The 21069-nt window shown below is 38.1% G+C and overlaps 1 protein-coding gene across 1 annotated transcript; it reads left to right on the forward strand.

The window, feature by feature from the left end:
• Positions 1-957: 957 nt before the first annotated feature.
• anpeplb (alanyl (membrane) aminopeptidase-like b) lies at positions 958-20545 on the forward strand. The gene is made up of 20 exons (XM_065471428.1): positions 958-1586; positions 3824-3966; positions 4089-4237; positions 4393-4513; positions 5448-5602; positions 5856-5969; positions 6063-6206; positions 6292-6357; positions 8418-8483; positions 8889-9043; positions 9547-9629; positions 10363-10496; positions 11492-11547; positions 12663-12810; positions 12987-13078; positions 13905-14015; positions 16421-16588; positions 16707-16847; positions 18676-18739; positions 20305-20545. Exons 1-20 carry the CDS (start codon positions 958-960, stop codon positions 20464-20466), a joined length of 2901 nt encoding a protein of 966 aa, XP_065327500.1. The 3' UTR covers positions 20467-20545.
• The last annotated feature ends 524 nt before the right edge of the window (positions 20546-21069 follow it).

Consider the following 21069-nt stretch of genomic DNA (forward strand, 5'->3'; position numbering starts at 1 on the left):
AGGAATGTGGCCTTGCTGCCTCAGCTGCTCATCCACCTGACTTTGGCCTCAGGGCGCTGATGGTTGGTCTCCAGTGTTATCAATATGCTCAGGATGATTTGACCACCTTGACCCTCCAACAGCAACATCTGTTCTCAGTACAAATAACCAGCAACACTCCCATCTCCGGCCCTCTTTTCCTGCATTATTCCCATTTTGCCTATTAGTCTCCCTCCTCTTTCCTCTCCTGAGATGAAGAATATGTGCACAGTGGTCACGGTGGTCGTCGTTACCCGCGGTTGGAGCTTTCCAGGAAGTTCAGTGATGTACAAATCACTACGTTCTATGTTCTCCTCCTCTTTTTTTTCTTCTGTTTTATTCAGCCCACTCAGCAGTTCTCTCTTTATTGGTGGGAGAGACTTGCATGGTCTCTGTTTAGATACGAACTCTTGGACCCCTCCTGCTGCAGAGACTTGCCTGCAGCTGCATTTCGAAACTTTGAACACCTCTTACAATCCAAAGCGGCGATGCTGGATGTGTTCCCCACTGAGGATTTTGTTGTGCCCGGGGGTGTGTGTGTGATTGTGATGGTTTGAGGAGTGTTCACAGAAAGGGAATGTGAGGAAGTGTGGGATGGGGTAGGAGAGCGCAGTGTGAGGACTTGCGGTTTACCTAACCCCAGCATTAGTGGCATGACCGCAGTAACCACCTCCAGATGTTTGGGAGCACAATCTGACTGATTATTTACAGTGAACATCGCCCTCTTCACACTGCAATGTGTACTCTTTGCTCCTTTGGCAGTGTCAAAGTTAATGCTTAATCCAAGTACAGACCCTTAATTGCTAAGGCCAAGCCCTGTTTATTGGAGGGAGGTTACATGCCTGTGAACAGATCAGACAGCACAGACCAGAGGCAGACTCACTCAGGGAATCATCTCTACCAGGCAAGCAGCAGGACGGACCAAAAGAAGCAGCTACAATGCCACTGAAGTTTGGAACGTCCAAGGCTATCGCCATCGCCTTTGGTGTTCTGACCGTCTCTTCCATCGGCGGCATGTTCACCATGATTATTCTGTTCAAGGCTCAGACCCAAAACATTACCATGACGCCACCTCCAACCCTGCCGCCCACCACCTTGGCCCCACCGCCAGACATGCGGCTGCCGAAGAGCTTGGTACCTCAGAAATACAAAATTGTACTCGCAGTTCACCTCTACACTAAAATCATAGAGGAGGGGAACGGCTCCAATCCCAACATCACCACTCCGAACCAGACCATGATCTTCACGGGAAACTCGACTGTCCACTTTCAATGTGCCCAAAAGACGATGAGCATCTTTCTCAACAGCAGGAACCTGATTGTTTCCTCGCCGGTAGTGTTGAACAAAGATGCAAAAAGGAATATTAAAGTGTCTGGATTGAAACACCACGATGATGAAAGTGACTTCCTCGAGCTCGAATTGATGGACGCCTTGGAGGCAGGAGGGAACTACTCTTTGTATTTGTCTTTCCACGGCGAAGTCTCGGATAATCTGGAAGCACTGTATCTAAGCAGATATACTGATGGTATCTTTGACTATGAAAGTGTAGGTGATCCAAATGCGGACAGGTACGTAAAAAAGCTCTGCGTATAGAATATATATCAATACATTTAATTATTTGTTGAATTTGGAGTTTCAAAGCTTTTCATTACTGCAACTTTAAAGTTTATGGTATTCTGTACAATAATCGGCAATTAGAGCTTAGAGGGTTTCTGAGAAAGTGAAAGAAATGTGGTCGTGTTTATTCCAGTTGGAAAAATAATCTATATTAAATTAAATCTATATTTAAAAAAATAATTTTTTTTATCTGAAATCTATGAAAGTTATGTAAGTATTCTGTATTTAATGCTAATTTTAGGATTTCAAGATTCCAATTTTTTCTGGAGTGAAAAATAAATAAAAAATTAAAATTTAAGTTGGGTTTTTTTATAAGAAAACTATTAAGGGAAAAATATTTGGAAAGGTTTCAAGGAAAATACCATAAAGGCTGGATGCTAAATACAAACTGAAAAGAGTCAAAGTTACATTAAGAAAAATATAAATAATTTCTTAAATCGTTATTTCAAGAAGATGCAGCTCCAAATATTAAATGATTAAATACATAAATGTATAAGCCTTATTTTTGATTTTTAGCATTGTTCAAAATGTAATTCCCTTTTAATACAAACTTTATCACTCAGCCATAATAACAGTAATAATTCATAATAAGCCATAATAATATTCCATCAGGTTACAGAGATGTTCAAGTTTCCACAGTGAATTAATTTCTCAACTTGAGTGTTTTTTAAAAACAGTGAGTCTATAATCATCTGGATGGCTAAACACAGTGATAGCTCAAACACAAAGTCATTTTCTAACATAACAATGATGCATCTCAGATTTTTTCAAATCACTATTTATTTTCCACTGACGTGCAGTTCTTTGTGTCAGTTTTAATCTGACATGTAAAACAATAACCCAAACTGACCGTTCATCGTAACCTTATCCTTGATGTTGCACAAACCCATAAAAATTAATTCACAATGGAACTTTGGCATTAAAGTTACAAAAACTGCGGCCAGGACATTTTTGTCTTTTGACAAAACTGAGTTGGCTCAACTGATTTATACAGCTTAAGATGAGGCCTAATCAAAATGCAGTTAAGCTGGAACCAGTAAGTATCCAACAGAAAGGACAAACAATATCTTTCAGAATGAAAAAAACTGTAATAATAATAGTAAAATAATCCATTCATAATCAATGTTTGTTACAACACGTCGCTAGGGTAAAGTTGCTGGTATGACATCACTGATTGGTTACATGTGTGCTTGCACCTGCAGTGGTGTAATAAGTATTTAGTTACAAGTAAAAGTCCTGGCTTTAAAATGTGCCGTAAAAAGAAGTACACAGGCAAAATTTGCAACAGCATCAAAGTAAAAGCAATCATTCTGCAATACGCTCACGATTTTTATAAATATAATCCCAAAGATATTTTTCAATAACATCTTAATCTGAAGACCAGTAGCTTAAACTGTCAAATAAATGTAGGGGAGGAAAAAAGTCAAATTAAACTCTAAAAATAAAAGAAGCTATAAAGCAGCAAAGAATTTTTTAAAAAGGAGCTTATTGTTTTTCTGTCTTCTGAGTTTTGATCCTTGGATATGCTGTCTCACATTGAACTTAAAGAGTTGTACACTTATATATTTACACATTTACAACCTCTGATCACGCACTATTCTACAGTGAAGACAATAATTTAATACATGTAACAAGCCCGTTCAGGTGGGGAACTCAACTTTTCAACCGCTACACTTGTACTTCATGTATCCTTTCTTCTTTTTTCTTTTCTTTTTCTTTTTCTTTTTTTTTTTTTTTTTTACAAAAGAGTACTGCTCACAACTCTCTCACATTTTTTTTGTTTTTACACATTCATACTCATATGAATTTGTGAGAAAAAGGCACATCCAAAACCTAACCAAACCAAACCCAACATACATAAACACCTAGACATAGAACACATTGAACACCTTGGGATAGTTACACACATATCTTTTTCTCAGTTGTTGTTAACCAGCTACACTCTGTCTTTTCCATTTCTCACTCATTAATGTTTTTAACAAGTTATTGTGCATTCTTTAAATGGTACAATATGGCTACAAGATGATTCACTTGCAATTACTGTAACAAATTAGTCAAAAAAGTGCAGCAACATCATAGTCAAAGACCAATAAAAGTTGTTAGCGATGATAAAGAATATGTTGGGACATTTTGATCCAATTAAAAGAGACCTGAACACTCTCTCGCTCTCTATTCCCTGTATGCTTAGATTCATTGCTGCCACCAATCTGCAGCCAACAGATGCCAGGAAAGTGTTTCCTTGTTTCGATGAGCCAGACATGAAGGCTGTGTTTGAACTGACCATCATCCACAGGCGAGAAACCAGAGCTCTGGGAAATGCAGCCCCTTATGGTAAAAACAAGTTCCTGTGTCAATACGCGATATAGGTCACCTGCTGAGGAGTCAAACATTAACTTTAACAATAGGAGTAAAAGATGTCCTCATTATGTATTTCCTTGTTTCCCTTCTTTCAGAAAGCAACATTATAGATGACGAATGGCAATACACTATCTTTAGAGCAACACCAAAGATGTCCACCTACTTATTCGCCTTCACAGTGGTCGACGACAGCTTCAAATCCACCACCTCTCCAATCTCCAATACTGATCGCGTGGAGATAAATGTAGGCTACATGTCCTGCAGGATGAATCTGATGCAGTGTTGTTGGTGTTTTTGTTTTTGCCAGTACACTTTGAAAGTCAGCAAAACTGGGCTAGTAGCCAGTGAGGTTTTACTATTTTTACCACTCAGTGCCATTTATGTGTTTTGTTTGTGCAGACGTATGCTCGTCCTGAAGCCATCGATGCAGGACACGCTGATTATGCTACCGACATCACCAGAAAGCTCCTTCGATTCTACGAAAGCCAATTTGAAATGAAATATGCAATGGAAAAAATAGGTAAACTATACCTACTTACATCTGTGAAGGGTCTCAGTCATCCAGGTCACTGTAGTCTAAGGAGCTTGGAAAGAAAGGTGTCTGGACTTCTCGGATGAGAGGTGAAACGTCTTCAAGAAACATAAAGAAGTCCAGGCGCCTTTCTTCCCAAACTCCTTAGACTATACCTACTTACATTTCAGTCTTCTTCTTTTATCGGCTCACTTTTGGGGTCACCCCCACAAAACATCCCCCTCCATCTCACCCTATCCCTAGCATCCTCCTCTATCACACCAACCCTCTGCATGTCCTCCTTTATTGCATCTTCTCTGTGGTCTTCCTCTTTTGGAAGCTCCATCTTCAGCATCCTTTGTCTAGTACATCCACTATCCCTCCTCTGCACATGTCCAAACCATCTGAGCCCTGGATCTCTAACTTTGTCTCCAAACCTGAGCTGTTCCTCTGATGTACTCATTTCATTTCTCTGACTCCAAGAGAATCACAAAAACGAACAGCTTGACATGAGAGATTTGAAAAAGACATCATAAATAGCACGCAAAACAATTCCCATGATTTGTATTTGTTTTTCTTTGCTTCTTTGACTCAGCCGGAGGGTTTTCATCGGTCTTTGTTCAGTATGTTGCTTTTATTGTGGATATAAACCCCCATGAATCAAATGTGTTGAACCCACACTTTGACTTGTAATCCACATTTTATGGCTCACAAGTACTGATTTTGATTTTTAGATGCATCACTTACTGCTTAATCAAAATACTGTATTGAGTAGCTCATACATGTCTCATAGGGGATAATCTGGTTTTTAATACTGAAGGGTCTTTATGCTCTGATATGAAGCACCTTAAATTGAATGTTGTTGTGAATTGGTGCTATGTAGACAGAACTGAACTGAACTGATTTGAACAGAATTGTGTCCATTTCTTTGTGATCTCCTTAGACCAGATTGCACTGCCAGACTTATACCCTGCTGCAATGGAAAACTGGGGACTGATCACATACCAGGAAGGATTCCTGCTCTATCAGGAAGGAGTCTCCTCCCTGTTGCACAAGGAAGATATTGCCACTGTCATTGCACATGAACTGGCACACCAGGTTAGAGAGCAGTAAAACGAATAAAGCATCTGATTTCAATCCTCTGAGTCATTTTCCTGTTAAGACCACAGACAGGAGTAGCAAAACATATGGTTTTAGCAGCAAAAGTAAAGATCATTCAACATTTTCACGTAATAAGAAACACAGTTTTGGATTAAGGAAGTTGTTTTTAAGTTTATTACAACTTTTACAACAATATTGAATAGCAATACAACCTTTCCTGTGTAATGATTTATTTTTATTTTGTTGGCAGTGGTTTGGAAATGTGGTGACAATGAAATGGTGGAACGACCTTTGGCTGAATGAGGGCATTGCTACCTACCTGTCTTACTTTGCTGTAGACAGTGTGGAGCCTACGTTCAATATAGTAAGTCCAGGTTTACAACATCTGTGGAGTTGTGCTAAATGCTCAGGCAAAATTGTTTAAGCTTACAGTCTCGTCCATGTTTGTTTTCTACAGAAAGAAATATCCATCATGAATGACCTCCATGATGCATTTAGAGAGGATGCTTTGGCCTCATCCCACCCTCTCAGTCCTGCATCAAAAGAGATCGAGACGACAAATGACATCCTTGGAATGTTTGATTCGATCAGCTACAGCAAGGTAGCTAGTCAAAGCTGTTAATACACAATTTGCCCCTGTGTGTTTTCTACTAACAGGAACATGTAATCTGTGTTCACTTTGTTAGGGCGCAATTGTGCTGAGAATGCTGTCAAACCATGTGGGAGAAGTTGTTTTCAACAAAGGGCTCCAAGTAAGCAAAAATGATTTTCCTGAGTGATTCAATTATTTCTGTCAGGTCCTTCCCAAGGCTTAAACGATCGTAGCTCAAGAGTTGGCAGTTGGCAGTAGTTGGCAGTAATTGGAAGGTTGCCGGTTCGAGCCCCGGCTCCGACAGTCTCGGTCGTTGTGTCCTTGGGCAAGACATTTCACCTACTGCCTGCTGGTGGTGGTCAGAGGGCCCGGTGGTGCCAGTGTCCGGCAGCCTCACCTCTGTCAGTGCGCCCCAGGGCAGCTGTGGCTACAATGTAGCTTGCCATCACCAGTGTGTGAATGTGTGGATGACTGAATGTAGTGTAAAGTGCTTTGGGATCCATAGGGACTAAGTAAAGCGCTATACAAATACAGGTCATTTACCATTTAAACTTAAAAACAAACAATAAAACTAAAGGGTTTCACTTGACTGCCAGTCTGCAGTTAAAACTCACTTCTGCCAAGACAATCCAAATGCAGAATCCTGGAAATGTAGATTTTCATGAGAAAATCCAACCATTTCGATGATGTCGTGGCTCATGTATCTAGAGCCACGACATCATCGAAAGAGGACACAGATGGGAAGGTAGCAATTGTACAGTTTGATACTTTAATTAGCTATTAAATCTCATCTAATCTGCATATACCTTGTTTGCTTTTGCAACCAAAGTTTTTGGCAAATGTAAGGAAAAGGAACATTTGTGAAGTCCCTTGTGTGCTACAAAACTCTGAGCGCCTCACAGGCTTTTGAGATGGATGGAAAGGAAGAGCAGATTTGGCTGGCCATAATTGGTGCCAGATATTGACACATAGGCTTACGTAGCCACAGCTTGTGGTATTACGAAATTAACTCACTAATTTTTGTCCATGGGATCAGGATTTGTCCCACTGTAGCTGTCATCCCTGTTAGTCTGACTTACTGAACTGGACCACTGTACAACATTTGTGCTGTTGCTGCAATTTGAAGCATTAATAATGGAAATATGACCTTGTGAATACTGTGTTAGCTCTGTGACAGACTGGCGACCTGTCCAGGGTCTTCAACCCCCCTGCAACTCTGATGTTGGAAGAAAATAGATGGGTGGAGTTTATGAATGCAGCTTAGCAACAAAGCTTGCAAGTGTTAGCTGATAACTTAGCACTCCACCCTTTGATCCAAATATGGTAACTTCTGGATTTAAAAAAAGAAAAAAAAGACACAGTGGTAGCCAAAATACTAATAAGGCATCAGAATCTGCACTCCAAAACCAGTGGGTGGTGTCACGGTGGTTACATCCATCCTTTAAATACAGTCTTTGATCCAGCGGTGTATTGTTTCACTTTAGTCGTGAAAAATGATCTTTGGAAACTTTTGAAACAACCAAAAAAATAATAATAACATAAAGTTGTAATTCCAAAATGGACCAGGCTTCATTTGAAAGGCAACATTTTCTAGTTTCATAAAACCTGTCTGTATATCATGTGGCTAAAATAATCCCAAACCCTCGACAGGTTGCAGGTAACCTGGTGTATTCGAAGAGGTTAACTTTTTTTTTTACCATCAATAGACACCAGCTTCTGTCATACATCCAAATCGAACATGTTGAAAATAAAGCCCTCAGTGCTGCTCTGAACGAAAGCATTCCAACATCTGGTTCGTGTCTGCTGAAATGGGGAAGGCACGCAGTTTTTGTCCACTTGTGTTTTCCACTGCCTCATGCAAAATCAATAAGGGTGTTGTGTTTTCCCTGTCAGATATACAAGGAAGAGGCTAAACGTCTGTTCAAACCTTCAGTTTTGTAACACACCAAACTCATTGTGAATGTTCATGTGTGTCCGGCCAGAAGATTAAAAACAAAACAAACAAAAAAACAAGGAAAAACTAAAACGTTTTTTACTCAGAGATTTATTACAACATCACATCTCCTTCAGGTTCAACTGCTCACAGCTGCAATTTAATCTTTTCACCCAGCTCTTATTCCAATGGCTCCACAGGGAAATAATTGTTTTTTTGTGCGTGATGCAACTGTGTCCACTGTTACTCAATCGTTCTGATTTGCTCTGCTTTCATATATTTCGTAGATGTATCTCAAGGCCTTTCAATATGGAAGCGTAGAAAAGGATGACCTCTGGGAGTACATACAAATGGTAAGACGATAAATTATCCAGGCTGTTTTAACACGCCAAATTTCTGTTGCTTACTCTATGCGTGCCTTGTCATCACAATCATTCACACATTTTCATTGCCTGAGGATTCATCACAACATTGTATTTATCCCAGATTTTAAGTATTTTGGATGAATCATAGTTTTTGGTCTGTGTTTTAGCTCATTTAATTTAAAACAATGGCTAGCACATTAAAATGCCAAACAGCAGCTTTTAGAAAGAAAAGAACTGTGTGGTATATTTAGCTCTTTTAAACCAAAGGGTTCGAAAATGTTCAGATACTAATGAATTCAGTTATCATAAATCATATTTACAAATACATCGGGTTTGGACTGCACAAGGTAAGATATTCATTGACTTGTTTAATGTCGGCAGGCTGACAATCAGAACCGCGTTGCCAAAGCTGTCCGCAACACTGATGACATCGCTGGATTCATGAATCCTTGGACCACCCAAAGTGGCTATCCTGTCATTACCATCAACACTACCGATGGACAAGTCTACCAGAAGCAGTTTCTCTTCAATAACTCTGCCAATTCCTCGTAGGTGTCTTCCACATCTTTCTACAAACTTGACCTAACTTTTTGTAAACCAACTATTTTTTTTCCAGACTAGACAAATCTGTAATAAAATCATGTAGCTTGAGTTAATATTTTGTACCAGTTTTAATGATAATACAGATTAAATAACCATTTGTGGTCAAAAGTCAAGTTATTCAATGAATAACTCACATTGTTAACAAAGTATTGGGCCGCAACTGATTTCAGTAAATGATTCCTTTTGGACGCGCCTTTGCTCTAAAACTCCATGATGCTGCCATGATGAATCATACAGGGTCCAGACTGGGATACCTCCAGATCCTGGAGACTCTTAGGTTATTACAAAGGAGAATAGATTTCATGCTCATGTTTTTGTCTCTAAAATGCTTCTTTTCAGTTTGTGAGCTTTAAAAAGTCTGTAAAACTCACAATTATTGCTCACTTTATTTTCTGGGGTGTGTGAAACTACATCCAGTGTAAGATCTACCTGTTCTTTTTCTGTTTAGGAATTCATGGACAGTGGAGATTGAGTTCATCTCAAATGCGTCGTCTAAATTTGAGAAAGTGTATTTGTATAACAACAAGCCAGGTAAGATGCAGGAGAACACAAAGTATTTTTTTATTTTACACCATCTGTTTCAAGAGTAACCAGAATAATGTTTTTATTTTATTACTGATGTGTGATGAGACATAATCAAGACTTTGATTTGAAAAACCATAAGCATTTGTCAGGTTCTTAAATCAGCTGCAAAGGCTTTAGATATTCCTGGAATGCAATTTTCTTTAAATGCACAAAAATAAAAATTGGCCAAACAAATATTTTGCATGTATTTTAGGAAGTATAGAAAACCATTAATCACATACATCGTTAATCATCCTTTAAGTGTTGCTGATATGTGTGACATTTGTGCATGTAATGTTGCAAACACATACAGTGTCAGATTAGTTACAAACTGACTTTCAAGACACAAAAAAGCAACAAAACGACTACAGATAAACAGATGTGAATCCCAAATGCCACCTGACGTGTCCGTGAAAAAATACAGAACAAAAGGAAGCGATAATGAGAATTTATCACAAAGAGTAAAAGAGTTGCAAAAATGACATCAAAGATATACAAACCAAAAAAGGAGATATAAAAACATCTGGGAGAAGCAAAATGACTGCACACAGTGCTTTAAGTTTGGTTGTCTTCATGTTTTTACTTCTTAAGTCTCGTCTCAGCTTCTGTCAAGTTTCCTTTTTCTCTACACGAGTGCTTCATTTTACTCACTCGCAAACAAATTTAACACATTTTCAACTAATTGATGTCTCGTGAACAGTAAACAAAGAAGCTTTCATAGCTAAGAATGGTGAATGGTTCCTGGCAAATATCAACTGCACCGGATACTACAGAGTCAATTACAATCCAGAGAACTGGGAACGCCTTCTAGCTCAGCTGCAGAAGAATCGACATGTAAGTACTGGGCCACTCCAGTTTTACACATTTTACTGGGTGATTTTTACTGGAAATATTACGACATCTTATCTTCTGAAGCTTCTTTGTTCCATACTAGGCAATAAATGCAGGGATTTTGTGAGTTATTGGTTAATTATCAAAATAAAATCTACTTACATTTATATAAACTGATGAGGTTATACTGAAGAGAAATAACTTATTGTCGAAGGCAGATTTATTGGACTGCAAAGGTTTTCTAGAAGCTTGAAAGAGCAACAATAAAAGCATCCAAGTTTGCTTCCTTTATTACATAGTGAAGTTTGATAGATTGTGTTGGAGGGTAAGACAGAGATGCTGTTTGAACAAAGTAGACCAGACCAAGAATTGGCCTTGAACCAAAAGCTCAGAGGTTAACTCAATCCTTCAATCGAACATTTGTCGTCATAGATCCCGAGTTACACAAAAAAGGCCTTACTTGTGCCTCACGTATAACTTTTACAACTAACCTGCTTTTTTCTGGATGTACGAGTCTGTAGTTGTATCAGCAATGTCGTCACCATGTTCATGGATTGTTTGGCTGGTTGATCTACCACTCAGTTGTTCATGTTCTGTCATCAATAATTTGCGGTGCAGAGAAAGAAAGCTTTCTTAACGCCTGTGACTTTCCATCCAGTGCAACAAACAGGGCAAGGGTTACTATTGTTACAGTTTCTGCTACAAAGCACGCACTGACTAAGGCAACTCCTCTTAAACACTTGTCATAAACATAGCTGAATTCCCTATGACACTGATTGGGGAACAAAACAAATGGCGGAGGGAGAATAATTTTGTGGACAAACACGGAATAGCAGGAGTAGAGAATTCCAGGTAAGTGGGTGGGAATCAGATGGCAAGGAAAGCCACGTTCAGTAACCTTTAAAGTCATTTTTAATAACTTTAAAATGGCAGCTCCCAGGTAAGAAAGAAGTAGCGCTCGGTGGCTCTCTAACTTTGAAACTCTTGTGTTTTTCCAGAATATCCCGATGTTGAACAGAGGGCAGCTTATTGATGACGCATTTAACTTGGCAAGGTACTGACTGTGACCTGTTCATTTAATAAAAAAATAATAATGCTGTGCTATTAATATATTAGATATGTTAAGCGATAAGAGGAAACTCGAACGTCATTAAGAAGTCCACTTAACATAACATGCAGCTTTGCATCGGGCTCCTTCTCAGTGGTATGCTGAATATTTGGATCTGGCCTTTTAAAAAACTCTCTCATTCTTTCAGTATTAGTCACAGACCCCCTTCCAAACCAAACAGCCTAACATTATTAAATGTTATTTGACATTTATTTTACCAAAGAAAGTGGCTACTTTGCTCCAGTTTCTAGGGAAGGCACTTATTTGAGATAATGAAGTATATTATGTGTGTTTTATTGAGATATTAGATTAGCTGGAGCCTGTCATGGTAGGCTACACCCTGGACAGGCTGACACACTATCACAGAGCTAACACACGCTATCAACACCGTGCTGCTTATTGCAGCTAGCTGGACATTAACCCTGTTAGGTCTAAGTTATGATCGGTGTTATCCCCAGCTCTAACCCTACTGTTCTCCAAAGTCTTGGCAGTCGGGGTAAAAAAAAAAATCCTTGTAACTTACAGGCATTACTTACATTTTTCCCCCAAAAATGCCCTTTTGTTTTTCTCCAAAACTCAGAGTTAGACATGCCAGTGATTTCAACTCATACCTCAGAGGGTTAAATTTACAGGTAAAATGCAAATAGATAATTTTCTTTAGACAACAACATTTGTCAGCCATCATTGTTTTACTCATCCGGTCATCTGTCCAGGATAGGGTTGAGTTTTGTTATAGCCAATTATTAAACAGGCAAATCCCGACAAGTCACATGCAACATTTTAAATAAAGTCTGAGACATTTTGCCGCTGCAGTATTTCTAAAACAAACATTTTCCATTTGATCTGATGCTAACCAAAGACATCCCAACCAAATTGTGGAGACTTAATTTTTTCATAACATTTAGCTGTAAGAAAATGTGATTGTAGAAGCAGTCCTATTGGAGGTTTTATAAATAAAAATGGCTTAAGCACAGGCGGTGTGTGGATGCTCCAATATTGCTTTTTTGTGAATTTTGAATAAATGGCTGTACTGACTGAGATCTCACTCTTGTTCTCCTCAGGGCTAAACTTGTCAACGTGACTCTGGCTCTGAATTCAACCCTTTTCCTCACAAAAGAGACAGAGTTTCTTCCCTGGGAGTCAGCGGTCAGGAATCTCGAGTACTTCATCCTCATGTTTGACCGCTCTGAGGTGTATGGACCCATGCAGGTATCTGTCATCCATTTTCACTAGTTGTACATATTTCTTTAAAAAACCTTGATGTCTTATATTATTATATTTAACAGGCTTAATGTGATCTTCTGATTTTGTTGATGTTCAATAATTGGAACAATGTGCAGAAAATATTGTATACATTGCCGAAACTCTGCCGTCTCTTCCTGCAGACATACCTGCGGGAACAGGTTAGAGAGCTGTATAACTTCTTCAAAACCTACACGGACGATGACAGCGTCCCACAGAACGATCACTCCTTACAGTAAGTAAGATCTTTATTGTTAAGACGGAATTCATCCTGAGTTAATCGTCAACAGATTTACACATGGTTGCAGTTTATGGTTCATAAAATCACACTCAAGTCCAAAAGTGCTAATAAAAAGCAGATGTGTGAGTTTGTATTTTTACCTTTGTGCTGTAACAGATGTGTGGTGTGGACTGTGAGTGTCGTTTTAAAGGAAGCAGTTCTCGTGTCATCAAGGATCATTTAAAGTGGTCTACTTTTATCTCATATAAAAGTTCGACTGTTCTAGTAAAGTACAAGAATAAAACTGTAGAGCTGGAAGTAAGAATGATAAACTGTAAACTGATTATTTGATAATTAATCTTTGTTTATGTGGCACAACAATATGGCAATATGGGTCGACGTGATAATGAGGGTAAAATTAGTCTGAGTGGTATCATTTTCGCCTTTCCTTAGAAATTGCCACTTGTTAGTCATTTATTCTTCTGTAACTGCACTTTAAGTGTCACTAAGAGTACATTCAGCTGCTGAAAATAACGCCCTAAGTTAGAAACAATTACAGGGTAAATGCTGAGCAGTCACTGGCTGTATGGCTAGACCACGGAGTGCTACCAAAAGATGACATAAAAGAAAGAAACTGGAGGCTTTCAATGAACGCGTAGACCCTCTTGGTATCAAAACCATTGGTAAAACAATTCGTTAGAGAACTGTCAATGATACATGAGTATTAAGAGTCCATTTAAGAGTTAAGAAAACTCTTGTCTCCAAATTATTCTCATATTTGGAAACACTCTGGCATTTCATACTTTTGCATTTATCATACAAAATGTTGTTTCATCCTAAGGTACACCCAGCTCTTAGCCATAAAGCTGGCATGTTCCAATGGGCTCCCAGAATGCGTAGAGATGGCTAAGCAGAAGTATGCCGCCTGGATGGAGAGCAAAATTACCAACAGGTGTGGACTTTTCTAGAATAAGTATCTTTTTTTTCTGTGTCACACTTTCTGGAATTATCCAATGATCATCTAACTGTATTAGCTTTCCATATATTCTGTAGCTTTGCTCTCCAGTAATGATTTAGTAAAGGTATGTGTAATCTAATCCCTCTTTCATGTCAGTTGTTGGTATCTGTACACTGTGGATGTCGGTAAAGCTGCACTTGGCGGGATTTTCAAGCAATCTCACTCTAATTTGCAATTCTAACATCTTTTCCCAAACAAGTGCTCTGGTGTGCTTACAGCTAGCATTTTTGAAAAGTTTCCAGGTGCAACTTTAAAAAATTGGGACTACGACTGTATATAAAAGATGGACGTGGCCACAATGACATCACTGATTGGTTAGTGACTGTGAGGGGTGGATCTGACTAAAAACCTAAGGAACAACACGACACTCATCTGCAGTGTCATGGTAAAGCAGACAGTGTATTATCCTTCAGTAACTGTAATGGGGACAATACTTAGAAATAAACCTCCTGTTGAATTCAGTCAGACTTGAAACTAGTGATCAAGGCCAACACCCCATCTTTATAGTGTTTACTGAGCCACGCTTCTTTTTGCAATCACAGGAGCTGCTCTTTGCTAAAAATTCACACAGAATGCAGGTTTAAGGTACTTCTGCATAGAGTTCACTTTTCTTCTCTTTGTTCTCAACCCCAAACTGGTTGCAGTAAATAGCTGCCCCTCTCTAAGCCTGCTTCTGCTGGAGGTGTCTTCCTGTAAAAAAGGAGTTCTTCCTTCTATGTTTCCACGTGTTTGTTCATAAGGGATTGTCTGATCACTGGGTTTTTCTCTGTAATATTTGTAGGACCTTCGATTTCCTATACAACAAGCTTTGAGGCTACGTCTATCTTATATTTACAGTTAAATACGTTCACTGCATGTGCTTGTTACTTCAATGTGGAAATGCCTTTGTGCTTGACTGCAGCACTGTGTGGATATGTATGCTCCATGTTATACTGTATACACATCATAAATTAGGGGGGGGGACATATGCTGGATTTGTTATCTTGTGTTCAAATCAAAATCATCTTCATAGAAGTCACAGAATAGTAACCAAAGTCTGACATCAATGGATTCTTTTATATTCTTTAGTCTTTATTTTGTCCAAAAATGCTCACTTGGGCTGTGTATATGTCTGACTTTGCCAGATGTGTCAACAACTTCAATCTAAAATGAGTACATCAAGGATAAAATGAGATTTAATTAGATTTAATTATATCAGACTTAGACATTCTTTCAGTTTCTTTTGCTATATCACTATATTAAAAAGCAAGACTGCAGAAAGACAAACAGACAATGTCTCACACTCATGACTCCAGTATAGTCAACCCAGCACTTAAGCTCTCGACTTAATCACTTACTGTAAAACCGCTAAGCACACTTTGTCTTTTTAATTTGGGGGTGTTGAAAGTCAAGAGGTCGAAATAAACATTTTTGCCATGCAAAACATGAACATGAAATGAGAATATAATTCAGATGTGGATACACATGAATGCCATATTTCCTTTATCGTGCAACTCAGGCATATATGATGGGATACAAATAGACTGTAAAAGAGGCTAAAACAGGTCTTGCATGTAGCTGTGCCTCCAAGTACAATAAATGGCCTTCAGATTATTTTATCCCAGTTAACAGATTTCATGTTACATAACAACAGCTGTTTGTATCAGAAAGAATTAAATGGCCAAAGCTCAAAGTGGTTTATATTTGCTTTATCGCTCCCGCATTCTTGGACTGCATGTTACTGCAGTGGTTAGCATGGTTGCTGCAAAGAAGAAGGCTGTGGGTTTGAATCTGCTGCTCTGCATGGCGTCTCTATATCAGTGGTATTTGTGGAGGTGGGGAAATGAGCATGATCTGTGATTTGCCTGTCTCTGTGGCTCTGCCAGGATACCCCAATAACACAAGTTGAAGAAGTGCTTAACACTTTTCAAACTAATTTAGACATCATGGGACATTTTCTCTTTTAACATTTGGACTTTTCCAAATGTTAAAAAATCTGGCAGTGTTGTGTTTTCATTGAATTTTTGATGGGTGGGCAGATGTTGCACCATGCCGTTGGATGTCTTCTTTTTCAACTGTCAACAACGTCAATAATTTGAGAATTTTCTGTGACTTCTGTAAACGTCGATATATAAACTACATACATAAATTGACAAATAATGTATGATCACAGTCCACTATACTGATGAGCCACTTCTATATAGTATAATGGACTGCATTTTATTTTGGCGGGTAGAGTTTTTCTTATACTGCTGATGAGATTCCTTCTGAAGCAAAAACATGTGATGTCAGCCATCCAATACAAACAAAAAAATGTGAAAATTAGATGGGAAAATAAAGTGTGTGTGTGTGTGATTCAGCATCCACCCAAACCTGCGGTCTGAAATCTACTGCCAAGCTGTGGCTGCTGGTGAGAAGGAAGAGTGGGAATTTGCCTGGGACATGTATCAGACCTCCAGCAACACCTCGGAGAAAGACCAACTCCGTCGTGCTCTGTCCTGCACCAAGAAGATCTGGTTGCTCAGCAGGTAAAGCATAAAATCCTAATGTGTATGACACATGTGTAAACTGTTTTAATAAAGCAGTTCCCAATACAAATGGGTTGTATTCATTAGGTTTCCAGTAAGAGCCTTCCTTATCTTGCAGATACCTTGATTACACTTTGGACCCTGAGAAGATACGTCTGATGGACGTTGCTTCTACAATTTACTACATAGCCCAGAACTCAGCGGGGCAGGCGCTGGCCTGGAACTTTATCAGAGCAAACTGGGACTACGTCAGCCAAGGGTAGGTTGCTATTTAAATTGCGTTTACTCCCTCTCATATTGGTTTTTACAGATGACATCTCATTTTCTGAGTCATCTCTTTTGCACTGTGGATTAGACAAACATACATGATGCCAGTATTCTTGGGTTGAGGTTGATGATAGGTCACATTTCCTTCAGTGATGAGCGTTTATTTAGCCTTTTTATTCCAACAAATTTACAAGGAGTTTAAGAATTCATGGCTTACCTCAGAACATACGCTTATAAGGGTGGAGGAGTGTCCATAACACCCCAGTTAGATGTGTGAAAACTCTGGATGAGCTCAGTTTTTGGCAGTATGACCTCCTTTCAGCTGGCTTGTAAAAATGTGAATTTGCTCAGTGGCTTCCTGTTGTAGAATTGCGAGTATATTTCAGTGGTGTTGGCACAAAGCAACAAAAACAACCAACCAACAGCAGCGTGTTTCTTCTTTTTCCTCTTATTGATTTAGTTCAAGAGGACAATAAAATGCAGCACTGTTGCAACCATTGGTAGCTATGTTTCTGACTATTTAACAGGAGGGACAATGCAAAAAGAAAATATCCATATATGGGATTACCTGGCTTGGTGTGGATATGATCTTGTGGTGTCTGCATCCACCTCATGGCTCTAAGTTTAATGTGATTAAATATTCTCTCCTTTTTAGATCAGTTTATCTATGATGGCCTTGCAGAGTGCAGTTTGAGGGCCATAAGTTTTCAGCCAAAAAAATGCAAAGAACTGTAAAGCTGTGATACTTCAAGGGTTTGGTGTGGACGTTGGGAGAAAATTGAATAATGACCTGCCTTTAAAAAGACGTGTAGCCTGTTTTAGGTCGTTTTAGGTGGTTTCAGGTTTTTCCTCCTGAATTCGACATGTTCATTCAGTCTCAGCTGCATCTTCAACCCACTAGCCAGCAGCAAACAGGCTAACCAATATTAGATAAGAGAAATCTTTATTGGTGTCCACAGGGGAAATGCAGTTGCTCGAGAAACTTGAAGCTAATGAAGAGTAAAAAGAAAACATTAATAGTACAAGTTTTGCTAAGAAACAAGCCAACAGTGTCAAGAGAACTACAATATTTTTTCAGGATTGGGTGGAGACCAAAACTGAACTAACAACAGAGTAATGTTACCAGGGTACAAAAAGAAACCCAACCAAGGTGTGCATCCGATACTGTAACAGCGAAAGAGTGCACTCTGATCAGTACAATTAAAGATGTTTTTGGTTGAAAATGAAAATATGGCGAGGGCTTGGGTTGATATGGCACCACCACAATGTTTCTCGATTATGTTTTGGCTTCTGCTTTATGGCGCAGAGGAGACATATTTGCTGCTTCATCAAAGAGAGTGGAGGGCCTCGGCTGGTCCAGGGGCCAGATGTTTATAGAGCACTTTTAGTGACCTGTGAACAAACTAGCTGGGCCATAAAAAAATCAGGCATTTGTAAACAGTCGACTATAAAAATTCTGCACTGTGTCATCAAGTGCAAAGGTCCTGTTATTTAATCACTTCTTATCATTACCTCTCCTGTTTGTGCTGTTACCAGGAAGTTAAAATAAACTGTATCACAGTATAATTAAGGGGGGGGGGGGGTCATTTCGTGGCCACACCGACATGCGAACGTTATCAAAAGTAAATTACTTAATCAGCAGGGGATTGAAAATCAATTTTTCCTTGACTAATCATTACCTGTCATTACCAACTTCATACCGTAAAACAGATGAAAACTAACTAAAACTAAAACTAACCATCCAGGGTGGATACTTAGTGTCAACACTTATAAATGAATCACTTGAGTTTCACTGAAAGCTGTTGCTAATATTTTACCAGGGACGGGGCGATGCTGATTGCAGGAGTGACCAGCAGATTCTCGACCGAGTTTGAACTGGAAGAGGTAATTTACCAGTCATTTTTATTGCTAAAATGATATAACAGCAGGAATATGAGTTGTCTTTCTAATCATAATCCAGTAATCTGCTCACACCAAATCAGATACACCCCAATACTTTATTTATTTATGACTCCGTAATTAATCTTACTTACCTTTGACAGATGACACAGAATTTGCGTGATTAGTTTTATTTTCCTTGTACTAATCAGCAGTTCTCGAAACTCTGTCTCATGTCTCCACAGGTCTTCATTAACACATTTAACGCGGTCATTTTTATCTGTATGATGTTAACTGCTATAAATGACACATTCGTTTCTGAAATCTCACTTGACAAAAGCTGAATGTCTTATTTTTCAACTATATTTCAGCTCATATTTATACAATTACATAACAGGTTACTCACATATTATTTACCTTCAGCCACCCTTTTACCTTTTTCAGCAAACATTTACATTTAGCCACATATCAACATTCTTTATTTTAACTTTATATTAATGTTACTCTATTACTTTAGCTGTTCTAATCATTGCTTTTAGTTTTTTTATATTACTTCCCACTATTTCAGATCTTTAGCTTTTTTTTTTAACATTGTTGAATTTAGTTAATAAATTCCGTAATTGATCATTTACATTTAGCTTTTTAAACATTCATAACTTACTTTTAGATACATTTTAACAATGGCAACTATTGCTTTTCACTTTTTCAATATCATGTCATGTTTCAGGTAATTAAAGTATTAGCTGTTGTTTTAACTAAATTACTTCGTCGTATCTTTATCTTTCAATACGTATGTATGTAAGTTACATTAGTTAAATATTTTATTTAACCGTTTTTCATGATTACAAAGATGACATTTTCTTTTTTAACCTTCTGAAGTTAATTTTAAACATTTTACCTGTCAATACTTTTGGCCTTTAAACATTACCAAATGAGTATTATTTAAGACACTGTCTGTGATGTTTTCATTATTTATGCTACTTATTTGAGCTTTTTCCACATTTCCAAAATTCACAGCTGTTCAGAAAAGGGAAAGAAATGTAATTTCACATGCTGTTATACTTTTAGCTACATTTTAACAGTGGCAACAACTGCTTTTAGCTTTTTTAAAAATCTAAATGCTAATTACAATATTGTAGCTATTCTTTTAGCTAATTACTCCAACATATCTGTATCCTTTTCAACATGTGTAAATTAGATTCAATATTTTATTTAATCGTTTTTTCATGAGGGCATAATTACATTTTCTTTTTTATCTTTTAAGTTTATCTAAGTTAAAAATAAAATATAATTCAAATTAACTACAAATATTTTAACTGTTGCACCAATTACTTTAGGCCTTTCAACATTGTTGAATTATGTTGAACTCATTATTTTATTCACTGTCTGTAGCATTTTCATTATTTATACTACTTTAGCTTACATTTCAAGTGTTGTGTTTAATTTAATAATTTTCCAACATTTCAAAAACTGATAGCTGCAGAAAAAAGAACAGAAACGGTCTTTCACATGCTGCTGTGTCATGCCAACACCTAACTTTGTGTTTTTTTCTCACCCCTTTGTGTCTACAGCTCATGCGTTTTCAAAATTATGAGCTGGGTGGTGCCTCCAGGGCTGTGTCTCTGGCCATCGAGCAAACCCAAGTGAACATCCAGTGGGTCAAAGAGAACAAAGACGTTGTTCTGCAGTGGTTCGAACAAAAAACTTCTTCTGTAAGACAAAAGGAGTACTAACAGGTTCAGAGCCTCCGATCAGATTGCCAGTTTATTCTCTCGAAGCTGCACATTTTTAGTCAATATGACTTTACAAGAAAAATAATTGAATGTAATTCAATTCCAAGCTGAAATATGACTTGTGCAGCACATAGTATATTATAATAAGTACTAAGAGAAATGTTCAGTATTCATGTACATACTTCTGTGCATTATTTATACCGTACACTCAATGAAAATGGAGAAATAAAAAACAATCTATTCAACATTTGTGAATTTTGCACATAATGCTAATGAAGGATGTATTAGCTGTATGGCTGCATGTTCAAAAATTGCATTTATGCTAGAAAATCCATTGTTGCTTTGCATAATTGCTTTTTAGGGGTTTGTTTAGTTTAGTTTAAGTGAAAGACTGAAACGTCTCTTTGTTCCGTTTGCTTCTGTTGCCACTTTGTCGTTTGCAAAATCTATTAAATGTGCTTTAATCAAGAAGCCAAACTGTTCTTGCATTGCTGAAATTGTTATATTTAATAATAAAATACACACGAGCCTTTCAATTCTGTTACTTTGGTTAAAGGGTATTGCAACAATGTCACAACTGGAATGCTTTTGGGGTGTGACTGC

This window comes from Pelmatolapia mariae, linkage group LG7 (genome assembly GCF_036321145.2).
Source record: "Pelmatolapia mariae isolate MD_Pm_ZW linkage group LG7, Pm_UMD_F_2, whole genome shotgun sequence".
Taxonomy (NCBI): Eukaryota; Metazoa; Chordata; class Actinopteri; order Cichliformes; family Cichlidae; genus Pelmatolapia; species Pelmatolapia mariae.

Coding starts and splice junctions, on each gene's coding strand:
- anpeplb (XM_065471428.1), top strand. CDS start 958: ATGCCACTGAAGTTTGGAACGTCCAAGGCTATCGCCATCGCCTTTGGT. Junction 4,238..4,392: donor CTGATCGCGTGGAGATAAAT/GTAGGCTACATG, acceptor TTGTTTGTGCAG/ACGTATGCTCGTCCTGAAGC. Junction 16,589..16,706: donor AAGATCTGGTTGCTCAGCAG/GTAAAGCATAAA, acceptor CTTATCTTGCAG/ATACCTTGATTACACTTTGG.